The following is a 21350-nucleotide window of genomic DNA, read 5'->3' as shown; positions in this document are numbered from 1 at the left end:
TACGGCGACAATGGGTACATTGTCAACGAGCCACTGCTGGCGCTGGGCATGGACGTATACGCCAACTGCTACGACAAGGCCCTGTGGAACTACACCTGCTACAATGTCCTCACCGACACTCCCTCGAACACTTGGTGCCGGTCACCTGGTAAGTACAATACGTGAACTGCGACCTGTACGGCGACAATGGGTACATTGTCAACGAGCCACTGCTGGCGCTGGGCATGGACGTATACGCCAACTGCTACGACAAGGCCCTGTGGAACTACACCTGCTACAATGTCCTCACCGACACTCCCTCGAACACTTGGTGCCGGTCACCTGGTAAGTACAATACGTGAACTGCGACCTGTACGGCGACAATGGGTACATTGTCAACGAGCCACTGCTGGCGCTGGGCATGGACGTATACGCCAACTGCTACGACAAGGCCCTGTGGAACTACACCTGCTACAATGTCCTCACCGACACTCCCTCGAACACTTGGTGCCGGTCACCTGGTAAGTACAATACGTGAACTGCGACCTGTACGGCGACAATGGGTACATTGTCAACGAGCCACTGCTGGCGCTGGGCATGGACGTATACGCCAACTGCTACGACAAGGCCCTGTGGAACTACACCTGCTACAATGTCCTCACCGACACTCCCTCGAACACTTGGTGCCGGTCACCTGGTAAGTACAATACGTGAACTGCGACCTGTACGGCGACAATGGGTACATTGTCAACGAGCCACTGCTGGCGCTGGGCATGGACGTATACGCCAACTGCTACGACAAGGCCCTGTGGAACTACACCTGCTACAATGTCCTCACCGACACTCCCTCGAACACTTGGTGCCGGTCACCTGGTAAGTACAATACGTGAACTGCGACCTGTACGGCGACAATGGGTACATTGTCAACGAGCCACTGCTGGCGCTGGGCATGGACGTATACGCCAACTGCTACGACAAGGCCCTGTGGAACTACACCTGCTACAATGTCCTCACCGACACTCCCTCGAACACTTGGTGCCGGTCACCTGGTAAGTACAATACGTGAACTGCGACCTGTACGGCGACAATGGGTACATTGTCAACGAGCCACTGCTGGCGCTGGGCATGGACGTATACGCCAACTGCTACGACAAGGCCCTGTGGAACTACACCTGCTACAATGTCCTCACCGACACTCCCTCGAACACTTGGTGCCGGTCACCTGGTAAGTACAATACGTGAACTGCGACCTGTACGGCGACAATGGGTACATTGTCAACGAGCCACTGCTGGCGCTGGGCATGGACGTATACGCCAACTGCTACGACAAGGCCCTGTGGAACTACACCTGCTACAATGTCCTCACCGACACTCCCTCGAACACTTGGTGCCGGTCACCTGGTAAGTACAATACGTGAACTGCGACCTGTACGGCGACAATGGGTACATTGTCAACGAGCCACTGCTGGCGCTGGGCATGGACGTATACGCCAACTGCTACGACAAGGCCCTGTGGAACTACACCTGCTACAATGTCCTCACCGACACTCCCTCGAACACTTGGTGCCGGTCACCTGGTAAGTACAATACGTGAACTGCGACCTGTACGGCGACAATGGGTACATTGTCAACGAGCCACTGCTGGCGCTGGGCATGGACGTATACGCCAACTGCTACGACAAGGCCCTGTGGAACTACACCTGCTACAATGTCCTCACCGACACTCCCTCGAACACTTGGTGCCGGTCACCTGGTAAGTACAATACGTGAACTGCGACCTGTACGGCGACAATGGGTACATTGTCAACGAGCCACTGCTGGCGCTGGGCATGGACGTATACGCCAACTGCTACGACAAGGCCCTGTGGAACTACACCTGCTACAATGTCCTCACCGACACTCCCTCGAACACTTGGTGCCGGTCACCTGGTAAGTACAATACGTGAACTGCGACCTGTACGGCGACAATGGGTACATTGTCAACGAGCCACTGCTGGCGCTGGGCATGGACGTATACGCCAACTGCTACGACAAGGCCCTGTGGAACTACACCTGCTACAATGTCCTCACCGACACTCCCTCGAACACTTGGTGCCGGTCACCTGGTAAGTACAATACGTGAACTGCGACCTGTACGGCGACAATGGGTACATTGTCAACGAGCCACTGCTGGCGCTGGGCATGGACGTATACGCCAACTGCTACGACAAGGCCCTGTGGAACTACACCTGCTACAATGTCCTCACCGACACTCCCTCGAACACTTGGTGCCGGTCACCTGGTAAGTACAATACGTGAACTGCGACCTGTACGGCGACAATGGGTACATTGTCAACGAGCCACTGCTGGCGCTGGGCATGGACGTATACGCCAACTGCTACGACAAGGCCCTGTGGAACTACACCTGCTACAATGTCCTCACCGACACTCCCTCGAACACTTGGTGCCGGTCACCTGGTAAGTACAATACGTGAACTGCGACCTGTACGGCGACAATGGGTACATTGTCAACGAGCCACTGCTGGCGCTGGGCATGGACGTATACGCCAACTGCTACGACAAGGCCCTGTGGAACTACACCTGCTACAATGTCCTCACCGACACTCCCTCGAACACTTGGTGCCGGTCACCTGGTAAGTACAATACGTGAACTGCGAGGAACATTTGCAGTTATTCGTTCATCGCTCAGAGTAGGTGTACTTCTCCAACACGCCTCTTGTATAAGAGTGGTTATATGGTGAGTTGCATTATCAATATCTTCTGGTGTTTTCAGATATTCTGTTCTAAAAACTCACGGAAAGAGTCCCAATCTGTATACTTGACAACAAGTACCAGAGACCCTGTACAAACTGGGTCTCTGGTCTCTCATTATGTATGATGCTAGTGCTGACAGTCAGTAAGACTGGAGTGTGGTCAGAGGAGCTGTCATAGCAGGATTCAGCTTTAAAGTAATGTTGAGACAGTCCTTTCACAATGAAGAAATCCAAGAGGTCAGGTATTTTATTCCTGTCTGTAGGCCAGTATGTTGGATCGGCAGTCGAAATAGGCACAAGATGATTAGAAACTAGAGCTAGATTTAATTGCCTGCCTCGCGTTGTCGTGAGTCTTGAGCCCCAGTACGTATGTTTCGAATTCCAGTGGCCACCTGCCACAAAGCGGTCGCCAAATTTCCCAAAGAGCTCTGTGAACATGGCTTCACTAATGTTATGTTTTGGTGGACAATAGACGGAAGCCAAGTTAAAGTATCCGCATTTGTCTTTAACTGCTACGATAGTGGCTTGAATATGGCTTGTCTGGAAATCAGGAAGGGGGTGATGTTTTATGTGGTTTTTAATGATAATATATGTCCCACCATGAGCTTTTCCATCAGGGTGGTTGGTCCAATAAGTGTTAAATCCATCAAGTTTAATACTACTGTTACTAGTACAATGAGTTTCTTGTTTCTTGTTTACAATGAGTTTCAATTTTATGTTCTTTTAACAGGAGCTCAGCCTCTGCTTTATTAGGACTTAAACCATTTATGTACCACGTAGCTACTCGTAGACCTATTTTTTAGCTAGTTTATCGACGAGGGTTGTAATGAGGCTCATTAAAGTACTCATCTGTTGTAAGATTAAATCAAATTTCTCATAATATATTGATTATGAGAAATTTGATCATTCATAATGATCTTTTCTAAATTCATAAGGTTATTTGTTGTTTGAGGTTCTTGAGGTTGTGGTTTATTATTCGATTTCAGGGCTTCCGCATAGTACCTCTTGTCCATATAATATGTTGAGTGAACATCTTGTTCAACAACCCGGTCACGCGGGTGTTTTATAGTTTGACTTGGATTCTTTATTGGTCGTTTAGTTATTTTCCTTGCCAAGATTTCTTTATAGACCTCACAGCCTTTATAGTTCGCTGGATGCGGGCCGAGACACAGCGCACATTTTGCAGGTGTGTTTCTATCGCGTTTTGAGCATTCGGATGTTTTATGTGATATATATGTTTTCCTATGTGATAGAGCACACTTTACGCAACGGTAGGGTCTCATGCAATAGTTCTTAGAGTGGCCATACTGCTGGCATCGTTAGCATTGTACTACTGTCTTCTTTTTTCTCGGATCTTCAATTACAACTGACTGATGATATATATACTTGATTTCTTTAGTAAGTTTGTTGTTTGTATGAGGAAGAAGGTTAACGAAGAACGTATTTGTTGGTTTCTTTTCAGGGCCATATCTAGCATTAATTATTTCACCAGATACAGTGTTTCCTGTTTTTTCTATTTCTTCTTTTATAGCCTCGATAGGTGTTGTGTGATGCAGATTTCTAATCACAAGTCTGCATAACCTGTTGTCTTTTCTGTTGAATGTGTGTCCAATTAAGCCTTGTTCTCTAATAACAGTTTTTCGCTTTTTATAGATCTCAACATCATCTGAATTTACACGTAACTGGTTTTTGTTCACAATCTTGTAATAAAACTTGCTTTTGTCTACAATAACCACTTAGCAATTCTGTTAATTTATTGACATCATCTATACCATATAGGATAATTGGTGGGGGTTTAGCGGGTCTAGGTTGCTGCTTCAGATTTGGATCTTCATTCTCATCAACCGGAAGATTGCTCTATCTATTGGTGGTAGGTATTCTTTCAGGAGAAGGGCTAAGTGTGGATTTTTTCCTCTTAGGGTTTCTCAGAGTAGGAATTCTTTGCCACTCCGGTGGGACTACTTTACATACATTTTCATCAGTATTGCCTGGAGTTTGGTTATTATTGAGTTTAATCTCACTAGCGTCTGATGGTTTGCTACCCAAAGATGAGCTTATTGGCCGGGTGATGAATAAGCTTGGGTGGAAAGCTTGCTGTACTAAAGTTTTCTTTCCATTAGTATTTACTAGCATAGGAGCCTGGTCACTCACTCCTATAGAGTCTAGGTATTATATCTATTTAGGTAGATAAAACAAAAAGCTGACTGACTGACTGACTAGACTTTTTATCCCAGAAAATCAAAGAGTTTCCATGAGATTTTTAAAAACCTATAAATCCACGCGTACGAAGTCACGGGCATCAGCTGGTGTAGAATATAAGTTAGTAACAACATTTGTTTTTGTATTTTCCAGGTACTCTAGAGAACATAGCTATGGCAGCGATGATGGTGGAACATATAGCGTGCGAGATGGAGCTAGACCCGTTAGAGGTGCACATAGCAAACTTGGGCAGCAATCGCGATGAATTGGTCGATATGATTAACAAATTAAAAGCTAACTCGCGATACGAAGAGAGGAAAAAAGAGATCGAGACATTTAATAACAATAATAGATGGATTAAACGGGGAATGGGATGCAGTCTCCTGCAATGGGAACCAGTTGGATCCATGAACCTCGACGTGAACTTGTCGGTCTACGCTGACGATGGCAGTGTCATCATCACACACGGAGGAATCGAGATGGGACAAGGTGTCAACTCGAAGGCAATACAGATCGCTTCGTACATACTAAAAGTACCCATGGACAAGATCAAGATTAAGCCAAATGATAGTATCATCGTACCGAATTGTGCCCCATCTGGCGGTAGTATAACATCTCAGAACGTGGGAATCGGCGTACGACGGTGTTGCGAGGAACTTCTGAAAAGACTTGAACCTGTGAAGCAGCAAATGAGTAACCCTTCTTGGAAGGAGTTGATACAGAAGGCGAAAGCTGCCGAGGTCGACTTACAAGTGCACGCGTGGACTACTTCAGCTGATGTTGTAAAATACCATATTTGCGGTGTTGCGTTTTGCGAAGTCGAAATTGATACACTAACGGGAGAGTTCCAAGTACGACGAGTTGACCTGATGGAGGATGTCGGTCAGAGTGTTAGCCCTGGAGTGGATATTGGACAAGTAAGTGTTATTTTTTATAAATTTTTAATTTTTGTAACTAAACTTCAAGGAAATCTCTATATATAAAAATTAATCGCTGAATTTGTTGCTGATCGAAAATTTCGAGAACAGCTGAACCGGTTTCGCTAATTCTTTTTTATAATATTCCTTGAAGTAAGAGGATGGTTCTTACGGAGAGAAAAATTTAAAAAAATTGCCTGAAAAAGAATCGACTGTTAAGGCGGTACGAAGTTTGCCGGGTCAGCTAGTAAAAAATATTTTTATTTTTTGTAGATTGAAGGTGCATTTATGATGGGAATGGGGTACTGGACGAGCGAGAACCTAATTTACGATCCCAGCACGGGAGAGTTGGCGACCACCCGCACATGGGACTACCACCCTCCTCAAGGCTGTGACATCCCACAGAAGCTGAACGTTTACTTCACAGAGAAAGGATACAGTACTGAACTTATTTATGGAGCCAAGGGTGAGTTCCGGCCGTTAAATGTCCAAAGGAAAAAGGAACCCTTATAAAATCACTTCGTTGTCTGTCTGCCTGTCTGTCTGTCTTCCTATTTGCCTTACGACATGCAATGTCGTATATATCAAGACAAGGAAACCAAAACCTGTAGGTTACTTCCCGTTGACCTAGGATCATGAAATTTGGCAGGTAGGTAGGTCTGATAGCACAAGTAATGGAAAAATCTGATAACCATGAATTTGTGGTTGCATCGCTTTCTCACAAGTTGCAACAATCTCCACTTTAAAGTCGCCCATTTCGTATGGGCACCGAGTAGATACGAGAGCCATCCTGAGATAAAGCTTTTTATATTTTAAACAATATCCAGCTGAAGGCCATCATTATTATGTTTAAATTGCTATTGCGCTGGAACCATGACTCATTAACATCGAAATTACGTAATTTTGACGTCAGCCGAAATAAAAATATACCATCAGCTCGAAACTTCAGTCTAGTGCTGACGTCACTAAAATGGCGGCCACGCGCATTAGCAATTTGCGGGACTTATACGTACGTGTGAGCACTGTCGGCGGTACATTTGTTCGGGACTACGTCATGAAATGTTACCTATTGATTGAATAGCGCCATCTAGTTGCATCTGTGGCAACCGCCACACTTCGAATCCTGTGCTATGTGCATGCGGCTGATTGCAAACAGCATTATACCAGAAAAATTGTTACTCTATGTGCATAAATTTTTTTAACAAATTGCCAATGGAGATTAAAATGCTTCCAATTAAATAATTCAGTCATAAATTAAGAAAATGGTTGCAAGAAAAAAAAATTTATGCAGTGGATGACTTCGTACGACAAATTTTGAGATTTCATTATAACTCATCAATGTCATTTTTTTTTAAAGTTAATATTAACATGTAATAAGACATTTTTAGGTTTTTCTTTGACATCATAATATTTTAGTTTTTGTTTAGTATATTTTTCCATGTAAATTGTACTAAATGTGTAACTGACACTATTGTAAAATTGCGCGCCATTAATGGCAGGTTGTAATTGGACTTTTACATTTTTAAGACCCTATGTACATAGGTACAATTTTGCAATTAATAAAATATAATCTAATCTAAGCACTAATCTATATATTTTTTTTTGTGATCAGGAACGGGCGAGCCGGCGGCGTGCATGAGCGTCGTAGTCGCATTCGCGATTAGGAATGCGTTAGGAGCCGTTCGGAAAGACTGTGGACTGCCAAATGAGTGGCTCCAGATAGGTAATCATTTAGAGACGGTCTATTTCACGATGGCCGCTCAGCCTTGGTTGTAGTAGTGAGTGTACCGGTAAGCGTTAACGCATTTGTGTGCGTAACACTCCTTTCACACGGCGCAGCGGTCCAGTTTTGCAGGACAGGCTTTTTACTGTATCCTGCAAAACTGGACGCTGTGTTCACATGATAGTTCAGTTTTGCAGGATCCAGTAAAAAGCTGGTCCCGCAAAACTGGACTGCCGTGTGAAAGGGGCGTAACGTTAACCGTATCGCAGATTTTTATGCATGTTAGTTTTTGATTTATCATGCAAAATGTCGAAAAAAATACCCGAACTTACGGAACCCTCGGTGCGCGAGTCTGACTCGCACTTGGCTGGTTTTATTTAAATTGACAGAGCTCGTGGCCATAGGTGGATTTCTTAGAAAATAATTTAAATTTATAAAAGAAAAAGGTGACTGACTGACTGACTGACTGATCTATTAACGCCCAGCTCAAACTACTGGATAGATCGGGCTGAAATTTGGCATACAGAAAGCTATTATGATAGGATTTTTAAAATTTTATTCCTAAGGGGATGAAATAGGGGTTTGAAATTTGTGTAGTCCACGCGGACGAAGTCGCAATCATGAGCTAGTCATTGTATATTCGTTGAGTAGATTTTTGTATTAAATATTATTATATTTTTTCAGATGGTCCCTTTACCATGGACAAGATTTGCATGGCAACAGGAAATAAACCCGAACATTTCAAATTTTACTAAATATTTTTATTTTTTTGTATTTTTTATCCTACTCTTTATTATGTATAGAGTTAATAGATAGTTTACAATCAGTTCGTATTTTTGCTCTTACTGAGTAGAACTGACTAGTAGATTAAGTTAACTCTTATTATTTTACAATTTTTTTTCTGCATTTAGTACTTAAAATTATCTACTAGTGATGTAACGAATATTCGCATTCGCATTCGCGGATATTCGCATATTTTTGCATATTATTCACATTCGCGAAATTACTGCGAATGTTTTGCGAATATTAAAAAAAGTTATTGATATAGGTTGGTTAGTAAAAAAAACATTAATTTCTTATGTTTTTTAATGTAACAAAAAGTAACTTAACCTCGTTATCACATTATCAGTCTTCTCTTTATCATTTGGTATCATTTATTTATTTAAATAAATAAATGATACCTACTTTAGGCATGAATGACACTTCAATCGGTTGCGTTCGTAATTCGTATTAACTTGGTTATTTTCGGAACAAAAAACGAACTGTACGCATAAGATTTTACGTTTCACCAAACGTTGCTAGAATTCGAGAGTCGAAACACAATACCGTCAAAGTAAAATGGACCTAAAAAGCCTTGAATTGAAGTCAAAAATTCAATGCCACTGATTTTAATTTCGCAACGTTTCCACTTGGAGCGCTGGCTGTAGATGTGTAAACAAACTTGAGCTTTAAAACAAGGCAGTTAAGATCCAGTTTACTATAGATTCAGTTTTTGTTTAAACAAAAACTGAATATTCGCATTCGCATTCGCATCCGCGAATGTCCAAAATATGACGTTCATTACATCACTAATACCTACATGTTATTTCTTTGTTGTCTCAGGGATTGCTTTTCAGGGAAAGTTTTATTATTCTCACTTTGTGTATTATTCAAACATCTTGTTTCTTGTTTTTGTTACTTAGTGGTAGAAGGTTTTTGGTTTCAACAATGTTTGTTCTATGATTTATGAAACTTTTGTTTTGCTGTGATTTGTTGCACTTCTTTATTATTATTTTTAATACGTTAAAATTCTGATTGTTATTGCAAAAATAAAATGATGACATGAAAATAATGTTTCTTTGTTTTGATTTGTTTCTTTAAATTATAATAGCTCATTACTTTTTATCTCTTCAGTAAAACACCCTGGAGAGAGACATAGGCTACTTATCCCGGAAAATCAAAGAGTTCCCGCGGGATTTCGAAAAATGTAAATCCACGCGGACGAAGTCGCGGGCATCAGCTAGTAATATATAAATAGTTTATAGCCTTTTTGATATCAGCTCTGAGTTTACAAAAGCTAAATCTTGGTAAAATTATGTAATGTTTTAGCTTTTAGGGTTCCTTACGCAAAGGGTGCGAACGGGCCTAAGCCTCCGCTGTTCGTCCGTCTGTCGGCCCATCTGTCCGTCTGTCTGTCAGTGGGCTTTAGCTTAGTACCTCATTAACCCTCATAGCTATATACCTAGTTAAAACTGTCACAGAATGTGTATTTCTATTGCCGCTATAACAACAAATGATAAGAATTTCAAAATTACTGTCATGAAAATCACTACTCTTATTATAAATAAGAAAGTGTGTTCGTTTGTTGGTTTATTGGTTTGTCCTTCAATCACGTCGCAACGGAGCAATGTGTTGACGTGATTTATTGCATGGGTACCTATAGGTATCTAGTTGAAGAACTGAAGCGTGACATTTTTATCCCGGAAAATGAAAGAGTTCCCGCGGGATTTTTGAAAACCTAAATCCACGCCGAAGAGGTCGTGGGCATCAGTTAGTTAAAAATAAATAAAAAGTGCGTAGTTTTATACGTTGTGCGATGGTGCGGATAGCGGAACCCTTGGTGTGCGAGTCCGATTCGCACTTGGCTGGTTTTGTGTTATCTATATTGATCAAACAAGATAGTGTTTGCTTATGCAATTTTCTGTGCAAGATAGCCAAATGAAATTTTCCCAATTTCACCGTCCCGTTCACTCGCAATGGTCCTGGACAAGATGGACAAAGTTACTTTTCAAGTTAATGGCATCAGCCATTCAGGTACTTATATATCTTTTAAAGTAACTTAATAACTAATTACTATACAGGTTGTAACCAGAACGCTAGCATAATTTTTTTTTTTAAATTTATAGACTAGCGCTTGGCTGCAATCAGACCTGGTGGCATAGTGATGATGCAGCCAAGATGGAGCGCGCTTGTCTAGAAGATGCCTATTCACTCTTGACTTGAAGGTACTCATATTATAATTGGAGGGGAAAACTGATGCTGGAAGGGTGTTCGAAAGCTTAGCGGTTCAAATCAGAAATGTGGAGGCTAATCGCTTCGTACGTATCCGGGGAATTTGGACTACGTACGGGGGCAGACCTTGGCGATGCCTTGCGGTACGATAGTAGAAAGGTGAAGAAGGAACCAGGTTGAAAAGTTCCTCGGCACACTCTCCGAAATATATCCGAACTTAGCGTTATTGTTATACTACCTAAACACAATCCAATACCAATAACTATTTGCCTCATGTTGTAGTTTTAGTGATTTAGTATCTTTCAAACCCGCAATGTATAGCGCACAAAACTCGGGTCAATGCCTCGCTTACGACGCGGCATTGACCCCGAGTAGCATATTTACGCAACTTCGTTGACCTCTAGCGTCAGTCAGATATTTTTTTTGTAATATTTCGTAAACTTTTACAAAATATAGATCGATCCATACGTGTTGCTGAGCAACAATTGCTTTAGAATTTTATACCAATTATTGTTTTGTACTTTCTAGATTTATCCTATGGGATAATCTCAAGAAAACACTGGTCTTATGACCCTTATGACTATTTTTCAGTTGGCTGTGAGGTCAGCTCGAGCACCACGCTCTTGGAGTACCTTCGACGTACGTTGGAGCTCCGCGGGACCAAGTATAATTGCTTGGAAGGAGGATGTGGTGCTTGCATTGTCAGTGCGGCCAAGTGTGCTGGCGATGCACCACGAGGCATAAACTCTGTATGAATAGAATATAATAGAATAGAATATATTTTTATTCAAGTAGACTTATTACAAGTGCTTTTGAATCGTTAACTAATTTAATTTACCACTGGTTCAGAATGACGTTCCTACCAAAAAGAACCAGCAAGAAACTCGGCGGTTGCTCTTTTCATGTGATCAATTTAGAATATTATTATACCGTACTGTACAAACAATTGCAGCTCCGTGCATTGCTGGAGCGAGTCAAATCCAAGCTTTCTTATCATTTACATAGTCTTCCACTGTATAATCCTTTTTTAAAGGCAAGTGTAAAGGCAAGTCTAAAATTGTTTGTGGGATTCTATTATAAAATATTACACTCATTCCCACAAATGACTTTCCCACTTTCGCGAGGCGTAGCGTAAGAGTTGCAAGTTTATCTTTGAAGGGGTTCTATTTTCTACTTTGTAGGGTTCCGTACCTCAAAAAGAAAAAGGAACCTTAGAGCGATCACGCACTCATCCGATCCGAATCCGTGAAAATATGGATGTAAAAAATATCTACATCAAATATCATAAGCTACCATACAAATAGTTCTATGACAATTACTTCGGAATGTATTTTCACGGACTCAGATCGGATGAGTGCGTAACCGCCGTTATAAGATCATTTCTGTCTGTCTGTCGTGTCTGTCAAGACCCGTCAAGGGTATCAAAACCTATAGGGCACTTCCCATCATCATCGTCATCATCATCATCATCAACCGATAGTCGTCAACTGCTGAACATAGGTCTCTAGTAGGAACTTCCACACGCCATAGTCTTGCGCCGCCTGAATCAAACATCTATCCACCTAGTGGACGTCTTCCAACGCTGCGTCATCCGGTGCGAGGTCGCCATTCCAGTACCTTGGGACCCCAACGTCTATCGGTTTTACGAACTATGTGCCCTGCCCATTGCCACTTCAGCGTCGCAACCCGTTGAGCTATGTCGGTTACTCTACTTCTCCTATGGATCTCCTCATTTTTGATTTGATCACGTGGAGAAACACCAAGCATAGCTCTCTCCATCGCCCGCTGAGTGACTCTGAACTTTCTTATGGGGCCCATAGTTAGCGACCATGTCTCGGATCCATATGTCATCACTGGCAACACGCACTTACTGTTGACTTACAATCGTGAAACTTGGCAGGTAGAAATATCATGTAGTGAAGGTAAAAATCCGAAAAACGTGAATATGCGGTCACATCATAAAAAGAGTTATTTTTTATGAGATGGTACGGAAACCTTCGTGCGCGAGTCCGACCCGCACTTGACTGGTTTTTTATTTAGTCTGCTCCCACAGTCACCCAGTCTATTGCAGTCTACCTTTTCAGTGTTTGGTGTCTGTAACATCATGCCAGGACTGGGATATCAAGACGATCGAGAAGGTTGGCAACCGCTTGGATGGGTACCATCCGCTGCAGAAGACCCTCGCGGAGACGAATGGATCCCAGTGCGGGTACTGTTCACCAGGGATGATCATGAATATGTACAGGTAAGTTGCTCTATAAACCGCACTGCACTTGACGATGGCAGCAGCATGGGTACAATGCCTCGCTGCGGTGGTCTCGATGAGGTTTTAGGTTTAATTTCAAGTTTCTGTTATATGTAAGTTTATTTTATAGAATTCGTTGTTAATTGTTATAATACAAGTTATTAGTATAAATAAATTCAATATAATTATTATTATTATGAATATCTGACGAAATTTACCATCTCCGTTGTTTGTCACTTTATTTAGTTATTTTTATAGGATGTAAACACGATAAAGTATACCAGCTTTTGGTCTGCACTGCGTTCCAACCGTAGCGGAGACCAATCCTTAATCTAAGATTATTATATATAGTAATTTTTTCAGTCTCTTACAATCAAAGCAACTTACAATGCTTGAGATAGAGAAGTCTCTTGGCAGCAACATCTGCAGGTGTACAGGGTACAGGCCAATATTGGAAGCCTTCAAGAAGTTCGCGAGTGATGCGCCGATACCAACCTTGTTAGATATTGAAGACTTGAAACTTTGTGACAAAACTGGACAAGCATGCTCCAAAGAAAAATGTGAACAATCCGATTGGTGCATGGTTTCCAGAAACGAACTGATTAATGAAGTTGTACATATCAAATTGAAGGATAATAAAGATTGGTATAGAGCTAATACTTTGTTGGATGTGTTTGCTATTTGGAGGAAGAATGGCATAGAATCTTTTATGCTGGTCGCTGGAAACACGGCTAAAGGTAGTTTAAATAAAATATTCAATGATTACCGTTATCAAATAGTCAAAAAGATACATTTGATAAAAGATATTTATTTTGTTTCAGGAGTATACCCATTATTAGAATATCCCAGAACACTCATCGATATCAGTTGTGTACAAGAGTTACAAGGTTACTATTTAGACCAAAACTTAGTGATTGGTGGCGGTAACACACTCACAGATGTTATCAGCATATTTGTAACTGTAGCTAAAAATGACGGTTTCAGTTACCTTAATATATTGAAAGACCATATAAATTTGATTGCACATATTGCTGTTAGTAATGTAAGTATATTGAAGATTCGGAAACACGTCATATTTATTGTGTATGAACTTATTATTTTATTTGTTATGATGTACTACATACAAATAAAATAATATATATCATAATTGACATAATATATTATATATGTCGGCAGAGCTCTAGGATCATCTTGTTTCCTTCTATTGGGCTTTTATCTACAGGGTTATTATGTTGAATAAATAGGAACGCGGGATAGGATTCTACGTGATTCTACACAAGTCTTTTCTCTTACCATATTCAACCCATATTGTTTTTCTTAACGTGGTAACCCAGATTGTGTCATAATGCGAAGACTCCATCAACGTCGTTAAACAACGTTTACGTTCCGATTACTTATTATATTCGCGCACTCGACCGACTCGCTCACTTTGTTCTGTACTTCAATTTACCAACTTTCTTTGTACAAAGTCGCAAATTATTTGTGGATAAGATACCTATTGTTTATTTTCTCATGTAAGTGAATTCAATATTCTTAGTGAGCATAAAGATATTTAACCGTATATTGCCGTGTTGTGCCGCAATCTAGTGCGATGTGGTAACGGCAGATCAGAATACAGTTGTCACTACCCCTCCTCTTCCAGCGGACTCTACGCTATTGATCATGATGATGAATATAATATATTACATCAAAAAATTTGGTTACGATTATCTAAACTTTGACTTCTAAAATCTGTCCAGAAAATTGAAGAAATTAATGATGCTTACTTTTCAGTTGGCAACTCTGGCTGGCAATTTGGTTATCAAAAATCGATATCCCAATTTCAGATCGGATATTTATATCCTACTCGAGACAGTTGGAGCACAGATAACCATAAGTAAGACAATTTGACACGAAGTTCAAATTAAAATAACTAATTTATTCGCATATTACTCACACAAATTATAATTTTCAGTAAAAGGTGATGGACAAAAGCAAATGCTACCAATGCAAGTATTTCTGAATGAGGATATGAAGGGAAAAATTATTTTAAATGTCATTTTACCACCGCTGAGTTCAGAATATAAAATAGTAACACACAAGGTAAACTTGTTACAATAATATGACATATAATTACGATTTTGGAAAACGTTAGTTGAAACAAAACACTTGTTAGTTAGTAAACATTAGTTGAACTGAAGCAAAATGTTATTTTCCAAAAATAACTACCATAGTACAAAAGTAATACTGCATCAGTATTACTCGAATACTATTATTACGATAAATAATATATGCATAAAGTATTTTTTAATTTGTTTCAAGATAATGCCACGATCCCAGAGCGTTTACGCTCTTGTTCAAGCTGGCTTCCTCTTCAATTTAGACAAAGCCAATAAAGTAAAAGAATGCAGGATTGTGTATGGAGGGCTTTCCCCAAAATTTACTCGTGCATTCATAACTGAGCGTTATTTGGTTGGTAAAGATTTGTTCACAAATGAAACCTTGCAAGGCGCTCTAAAGGTGCTGAATAAAGAATTAGTGGTGGTCGAAAACTTGCCACAACCACCAGTAATATATCGTCGACAAGTAGCTTTGGGGCTCTTATACAAGGTAAAGAAAGCTATGTTAACTACAGTACGCGGCAGAACATAATGTACATCGGCCTTTAGAATGACATTTTGGCTTTGTAGAGCGTTGTCTCTATCACTCATACCTATATGAAATTTTGTCGGTATCAACGACAGAGACATTGCTCTACAAATCCGCTGTCTCCTCCTAAAGGTCGATGTACATTATTTTCTGCCGCGTAATGTAAACAATTATTTCTTTTGTCTTTTTTGTAATCCTTCACTGTTACTTAATTATTTACATCAATAATAAAATACCTAATTTATGTTATGGTTATGCTCAGGACAAAAATAATAGTTATTATTACTAATTTACCTATCTGTATTTCAGAGTCTGCTTTCACTATGCCCTCCGCATATACTTAACATTCGGTATCGTTCTGGCGCAATCAATCTGAAAGACGCCAGGCCGGTATCTGAAGGTCATCAAGTATTTGACACAAATCCAGACCTGTGGCCTCTTAACAAACCTATGCCAAAAATCGATGGATTAGTAAGTCATTTCAAAATCCTAAATAATTACGTACCTACCCATTAGTCAAATTCTCGTAAGTAGTAAGGGAAAAGTGTTAATACAGTTATAGAAAAGGCACAAGAAAAGTATTATAATATAAAAGATAGAAGAAAAACGGTTGAAAATATTTACCAAAGGGCAAACCTAAATCTGGAGATCAACAGTGTATTTCAAATTATTGAACAACGTCTGGTTGCTTCTTTTAATTATTTATTGTGAAAATTCATTTTGTTTAGATCCAATGTGCTGGGGAATCTAAATATACGGATGACGTTCCATCGCTAAAAGGAGAAGTTTTTCTAGCGTTTGTTCTAGCTAAAGTTTCACTTGGAACAATACAAAAGATTGACTCTTCAAGAGCCTTGGTAAGATTGCAAATAAATATCCCATGGGATATTTTGAACTTTTGGATGGTTGGAAATTTTAACGAGCTTATTCAGTTCTTATATTGTTTTTTAATTTTCAGAGTGAGCCTGGTGTCATAGCATTTTATTCAGCTGCAGATATACCCGGTGTCAATAGTTTTATACCAGCCCCTAATTTGTATAATTTGGCTAATGAAGAATTATTTTGTGATGGAGAAGTAAAATATTTTGATCAGCCTCTCGGTGTTATTGTAGCTAAAACTCAAGCTATAGCTAATAAAGCTGCTACTTTTGTACATGTTGAATACATTAACATAAGAAAACCCATTTTAGACATAAAATTAGCCAAAAATGATCCTACTCGAACTACATTATTCTGGAAAACTGATGCCACAAGTACAGGAAATGATGTTTTTAAAGTTATCAAAGGAAGTAATACTATTTATGGGCAGTATCATTTTACTATGGAAACTTTGTCTTGTGTAGCTCATCCGACAGAACAAGGGTTGAAATTGTACGCGACGACGCAGTGGATGGATCTAATACATCAAGCTACATCAAGGGTTCTAAAACTGGACCAAAACAAGTAATTTTACTAGTTTTTTTATGAATCTCAGTATTTATAAGTAAAATATTTAATGTATTACTTTTTTTAGAATCGACATTTACGTACGTCGAATTGGCGGTGGCTTTGGTGCCAAATTAACTCGGTCATCACAGATTGCGGTGTCTACCGCTCTTGCAGCTTTCAAACTCAATCGTCCCTGTCGATTTAACAACCCCCTGAATATTAACATGAGGGCTATGGGAAAACGGTCACCATGTTCAAGAGACTTTGAGGTAGAAATTAATTTTTGATTTACACTAACATTACGATGTACAGCAAACTGTACGTGTACTATTTTAATGCATTTTTCCCATATCCTAGGTTGGCATAAACGCAAAAGGAGTAATTCAATACGTTTATTATGATATGTATAGTGACAACGGTTACATTTTGAATGAGCCTCTTGTTTTACTTGGGCTAGATTGTTACTCCAATTGCTACAGGAGGGATCCGTGGAAATATACTGTCTACACCACAATCACTGATACTGCATCAAATACATGGTGTCGGGCACCTGGTGAGACAATCTATATAAATATGAAAATATTGTATTTATATTGTATGTATGTGTACATTATTTTATAAAATTTCTTAATTTTACTATAATCAGGCACTCTAGAAAGTATGGCTATGGCTGAATTGATGATTGAAAGGATAGCGTATGAAATTAACCTAGACCCGCTTGAAGTGCGTTTAGCTAACTTAGATACAGAACATTATGGTGATATACTAGACATGACAGAAACTCTGAAAAATAATGCGCAATACGCTGAAAGAAAAACAGCCGTTGATATGTTTAATAAAAGTAATAGATGGAAGAAACGAGGATTACGATTTAGTTACATGAATTGGGTCGCATCTGGAACTTTCAACTATGATGTAAACTTGACGCTGTATTCAGATGATGGTACTGTCGTCATAACCCATGCTGGAGTTGAAATGGGTCAAGGTGTCAATACGAAGGCAATTCAAATCTGCGCATATTTACTAAAAATACCCGTTGAAAAGATTCAGATAAAACCTAATGATAATGTGATTGCACCTAATGGTGGTGCCTCCGGTGGTAGCATTACAACTCAACACGTTGCAATCGGGATACGAAAATGTTGCATAGAACTTTTGAGTAGACTTGAACCCATCAGAAATCAGATGGTAAATCCTACTTGGGCGGAACTGGCGAAGAAAGCATTCGAATCACAGGTTGACTTACAAGTACATGGATATACCACTACAAGTGATGCACAGGAATATACAGTAGGTGGGGTGGCGTTGGCTGAAGTTGAAATAGATGTTCTAACTGGAGAATGGCAAATTATTCAAGTTGATTTAATCCAAGATGTCGGTCAGAGCTTTAATCCTGAACTGGATGTTGGACAAGTATTGGACAAGTTATTCAACCTCATTGAGATAAAATATTAATGTAAACAACATATAATTTTGATTTCTTGTAACAGATTGAAGGGGCATTCATGATGGGAGTCGGTTATTGGACGTGTGAGAATTTGATGTATGAGCCAAAAACTGGCGAGTTACTTACGGACCGTACTTTGGAATATTGGGTCCCTCAAGCTCGAGATATTCCACAGAACTTCAGAATATACTTCAAAAAACGAGGATATAGTAATGATGCAATATTTGGGGCAAAAGGTAGGTCATTGTATCTTCTTAATATATAAAAGGAAAAGGTAACTGACTGACTGACTTATCTATCAACGCACAGCTGAAGCTACTGGACGGATTGGGCTGAAATTTGGCATGCAGATAACTATTATGACGACGGCATCAGTCAAGAAAGAATTTTTGAAAACTCAACCCCTAAGGGAGTAAAACAGGGAATTGAAATTTGTGTAATCCACGTGGACGAAGTCGTGGGAATAAGCTAGTTATTAGATAAAACAACAAGTGTTCCTTGCCTTTTTCAATTAGCATAGAATTTTAACTGACTATCCAAAAGCACTTGAAAAGTGTTATTTGAATAAAAATAGTTCCCTTTCCTTTTCAATTACTTTTTCTATTTCTACTTCTGTTTCTACTTTTACTTCTACTTCTACTAGTACTCCTACTCCTTCTACTCCTAATCCTACTCCTACTGCTACTTCTACTCCTCCTCCTACTACTAATCGTGCTTCTACTTCCATTTTCATTTCTTTTCTAAAGTTGTTTGGGGATATTTTTAATAACAACTTGGTCTTGAGCTACCTTGCTAGACTGGGCTACCTAGAACTTTATATTTTTAGAGACCCGTTAGAGATCGTCGCAGTCTCCAGAGGCCCTAGTGACCCACTATTGTTTCTTTAAATCTGTACATTTCTGCAAATAGGTACAGGGGAACCAGCCACGTGTCTGAGTGTTGTCATCGCTTTAGCCATGAGGGCCGCCATAGCATCAGCGCGGCTTGACTCCGGCTTACCTACCACCCAGTGGTTCCATATAGGTAAGCTACCATGAGATGGTATCTCTCTACAATGATCTAAATAAGTCATAGAAGTATCGCTTTATCATTCTAAATCAAAGTTAAACCCATTTATTCAAAACTAGCGACCCGCTTCGGCTTCTATACGTTTAGCTTATTGACTTTCATAGGGATCTCTAAATTTTTTGAAAATGATGTCACTCAGGAATAATATAGATTTCTACTGGTGAATGAATTTTAAAAATCAGTTTAGTAGTTTCAGAGATTACTTCCTATAAACAAACTTACAAACTTCACCTCTGTATAATATTAATATAAGATCTTTGATTGTCAGTTGTTGAATTTGTAAACTATAGCTACGAGGGTTCCAGACGAGTCATGTGAGATTGCCAGTTAAGTGCTAACTTGTATCGGAATTTAAACAAAAAAAATTAAAAAAAACTTTTTTTTTCAGATGGACCATATTCGGTGGACAAGATTTGTACATCAACTGAAACGAGATTGGAAGAATTTAAGTTTAATTAAAAACAAATGAAATTGTAATTATTACTTATAATTATTATTTAATTTTTATTGTTCGTTCCTGACTATTCAATAATTTTGTAATATTGTGTAGTTATCATATTATTATTATACTTTATTTTATTAAAAATATGTAAGTATATTTTATTTAATAAAATTAAACAAAAATAATGCTGTTTTTTAATTATTATTATGGTAGGTCGGCCTTCCACTCGTGGGTCCTAGATTCGATTTCCAGAATGTACCTATACCTACGTCTAACTTTTCGGAGTTAGTTTTATTCCAGTTATTAAATAACAATTGCTATTTAAATAACAGTGAGGAGACTAGCAAAAGTGGTAGACTATGGCCTAAACTCTACTCATTCTGAGAGGAGACCAGTGCTTTGTAATGAGCCGGCGATGGACTGATAATGATGATACAACTATAAATCCGCGACAGGTTGAAACGGCAATCGGGGTATGAAGCGGGGGGACGCCGCGCACGCCCGCACGTCACCCGCGCCCGCCCGTACTGGGTTAGCGGGGGTTGTGCTGGTGTGCGGGGCGTTACCTCCCCGATTGCCATCTTGACCTGTCGCTTACAGTACGCAGCAGAAAATAATATACATCGATCTTTAGAAGGAGACAGCGGATTTGTAGAGCATTGTCGTTGAGACCGAGAAAATTTCAAATATTTTCTGCCACGAACTGTACTGTAGTTGTAGTTTCATCCTTCTGTATAAGTCCCGCAAATTGCTAATGCGCGTGGACGCCATTGACGTAACGTCAGCACTAGGCTGAAGTTTCGAGCTAATGGTATATTTTTATTTCGGCTGACGTCAAAATGACGTCATTTCGATGTTAATGAGATATGGTTCCAGCGCAATTTGTAGCAATAGCAATTTGCGGGACATAATCTTTAGAATGACAACTAAATATAAGTAACATTACATTGTTATTACAACAACTTATTTGATAATATTATTAAACACATAAAAATAATACAATTCCGTTGCATACATATAACTCGTGATATCCAGACTATGTAAGAATGTTATGTTAATACCTATCTTAAGATAAAAGCATCTCTTTTATGACTTGTCAAAAATATGCAAATCCTCAAAACAAATAAACCGTACCAAGCAAAACACACTCACAACATTTGTATTGCAACCAATGTCATTCGATAATAACCAACTTAAATCATCATCAGCATCAGCAACGCATCGCCGGCCCACTCCACTCCTCTCAGAATGAGAAAGGTTTAGGCCATAGTCTGCCACGCTGGGCAAGTAGTGATTTGCAGACTTCACACACCTTTTTTTTTAAAGAATATTAGGTATCCATATCCAATAATGACTAATATTCCCCTTTTCACTCACACACTAAGCGTCAAGCTTGTGCTAGGGAGGAGGTACGATAATAGTGCAAGTTGCAACGGGTAGGGTTAGAACCGGCGACCTTTTGGATTTCAGTCCGCTCCTCTAACCGTTGAGCTATTGAGGCTTTGAGAACATTATGGAGAACTCTCAGGC

At 39.8% G+C, this 21350-nt stretch overlaps 2 protein-coding genes across 2 annotated transcripts; both read left to right on the top strand.

Annotated features, from left to right (window-relative positions):
* Positions 1–5309: 5309 nt before the first annotated feature.
* Positions 5310–8326, top strand: LOC138403432 (aldehyde oxidase 1-like). Its single transcript, XM_069503925.1, has 4 exons — positions 5310–5848; positions 6122–6314; positions 7461–7571; positions 8256–8326. The coding sequence occupies exons 1-4, from the start codon at positions 5339–5341 to the stop codon at positions 8324–8326; spliced, it is 885 nt and encodes a 294-aa protein (XP_069360026.1). The 5' UTR covers positions 5310–5338.
* A 1995-nt stretch (positions 8327–10321) lies between these two features.
* LOC117989723 (xanthine dehydrogenase/oxidase-like) lies at positions 10322–19837 on the top strand. The gene is made up of 17 exons (XM_034977134.2): positions 10322–10364; positions 11154–11311; positions 12647–12807; positions 13171–13544; positions 13629–13849; positions 14581–14683; positions 14762–14889; positions 15109–15396; positions 15745–15906; positions 16164–16292; positions 16394–16878; positions 16949–17132; positions 17221–17416; positions 17510–18276; positions 18354–18546; positions 19220–19333; positions 19767–19837. Exons 1-17 carry the CDS (start codon positions 10322–10324, stop codon positions 19835–19837), a joined length of 3777 nt encoding a protein of 1258 aa, XP_034833025.2.
* The last annotated feature ends 1513 nt before the right edge of the window (positions 19838–21350 follow it).

Source organism: Maniola hyperantus, chromosome 16 (genome assembly GCF_902806685.2).
Source record: "Maniola hyperantus chromosome 16, iAphHyp1.2, whole genome shotgun sequence".
Lineage (NCBI taxonomy): Eukaryota > Metazoa > Arthropoda > Insecta > Lepidoptera > Nymphalidae > Maniola > Maniola hyperantus.
This window is presented reverse-complemented; position numbering and strand designations above follow the sequence as displayed.

Excerpts from the sequence above, each read along its gene's own strand:
- LOC138403432 (XM_069503925.1), top strand. The coding sequence starts at position 5,339 with ATGAACCTCGACGTGAACTTGTCGGTCTACGCTGACGATGGCAGTGTC. Across the intron at positions 5,849-6,121 it reads CTGGAGTGGATATTGGACAA|ATTGAAGGTGCATTTATGAT; the intron begins GTAAGTGTTATT and ends TATTTTTTGTAG. Across the intron at positions 6,315-7,460 it reads ACTTATTTATGGAGCCAAGG|GAACGGGCGAGCCGGCGGCG; the intron begins GTGAGTTCCGGC and ends TTTTGTGATCAG.
- LOC117989723 (XM_034977134.2), top strand. The coding sequence starts at position 10,322 with ATGGACAAAGTTACTTTTCAAGTTAATGGCATCAGCCATTCAG. Across the intron at positions 13,850-14,580 it reads CACATATTGCTGTTAGTAAT|TTGGCAACTCTGGCTGGCAA; the intron begins GTAAGTATATTG and ends CTTACTTTTCAG. Across the intron at positions 15,397-15,744 it reads CTTTGGGGCTCTTATACAAG|AGTCTGCTTTCACTATGCCC; the intron begins GTAAAGAAAGCT and ends TCTGTATTTCAG.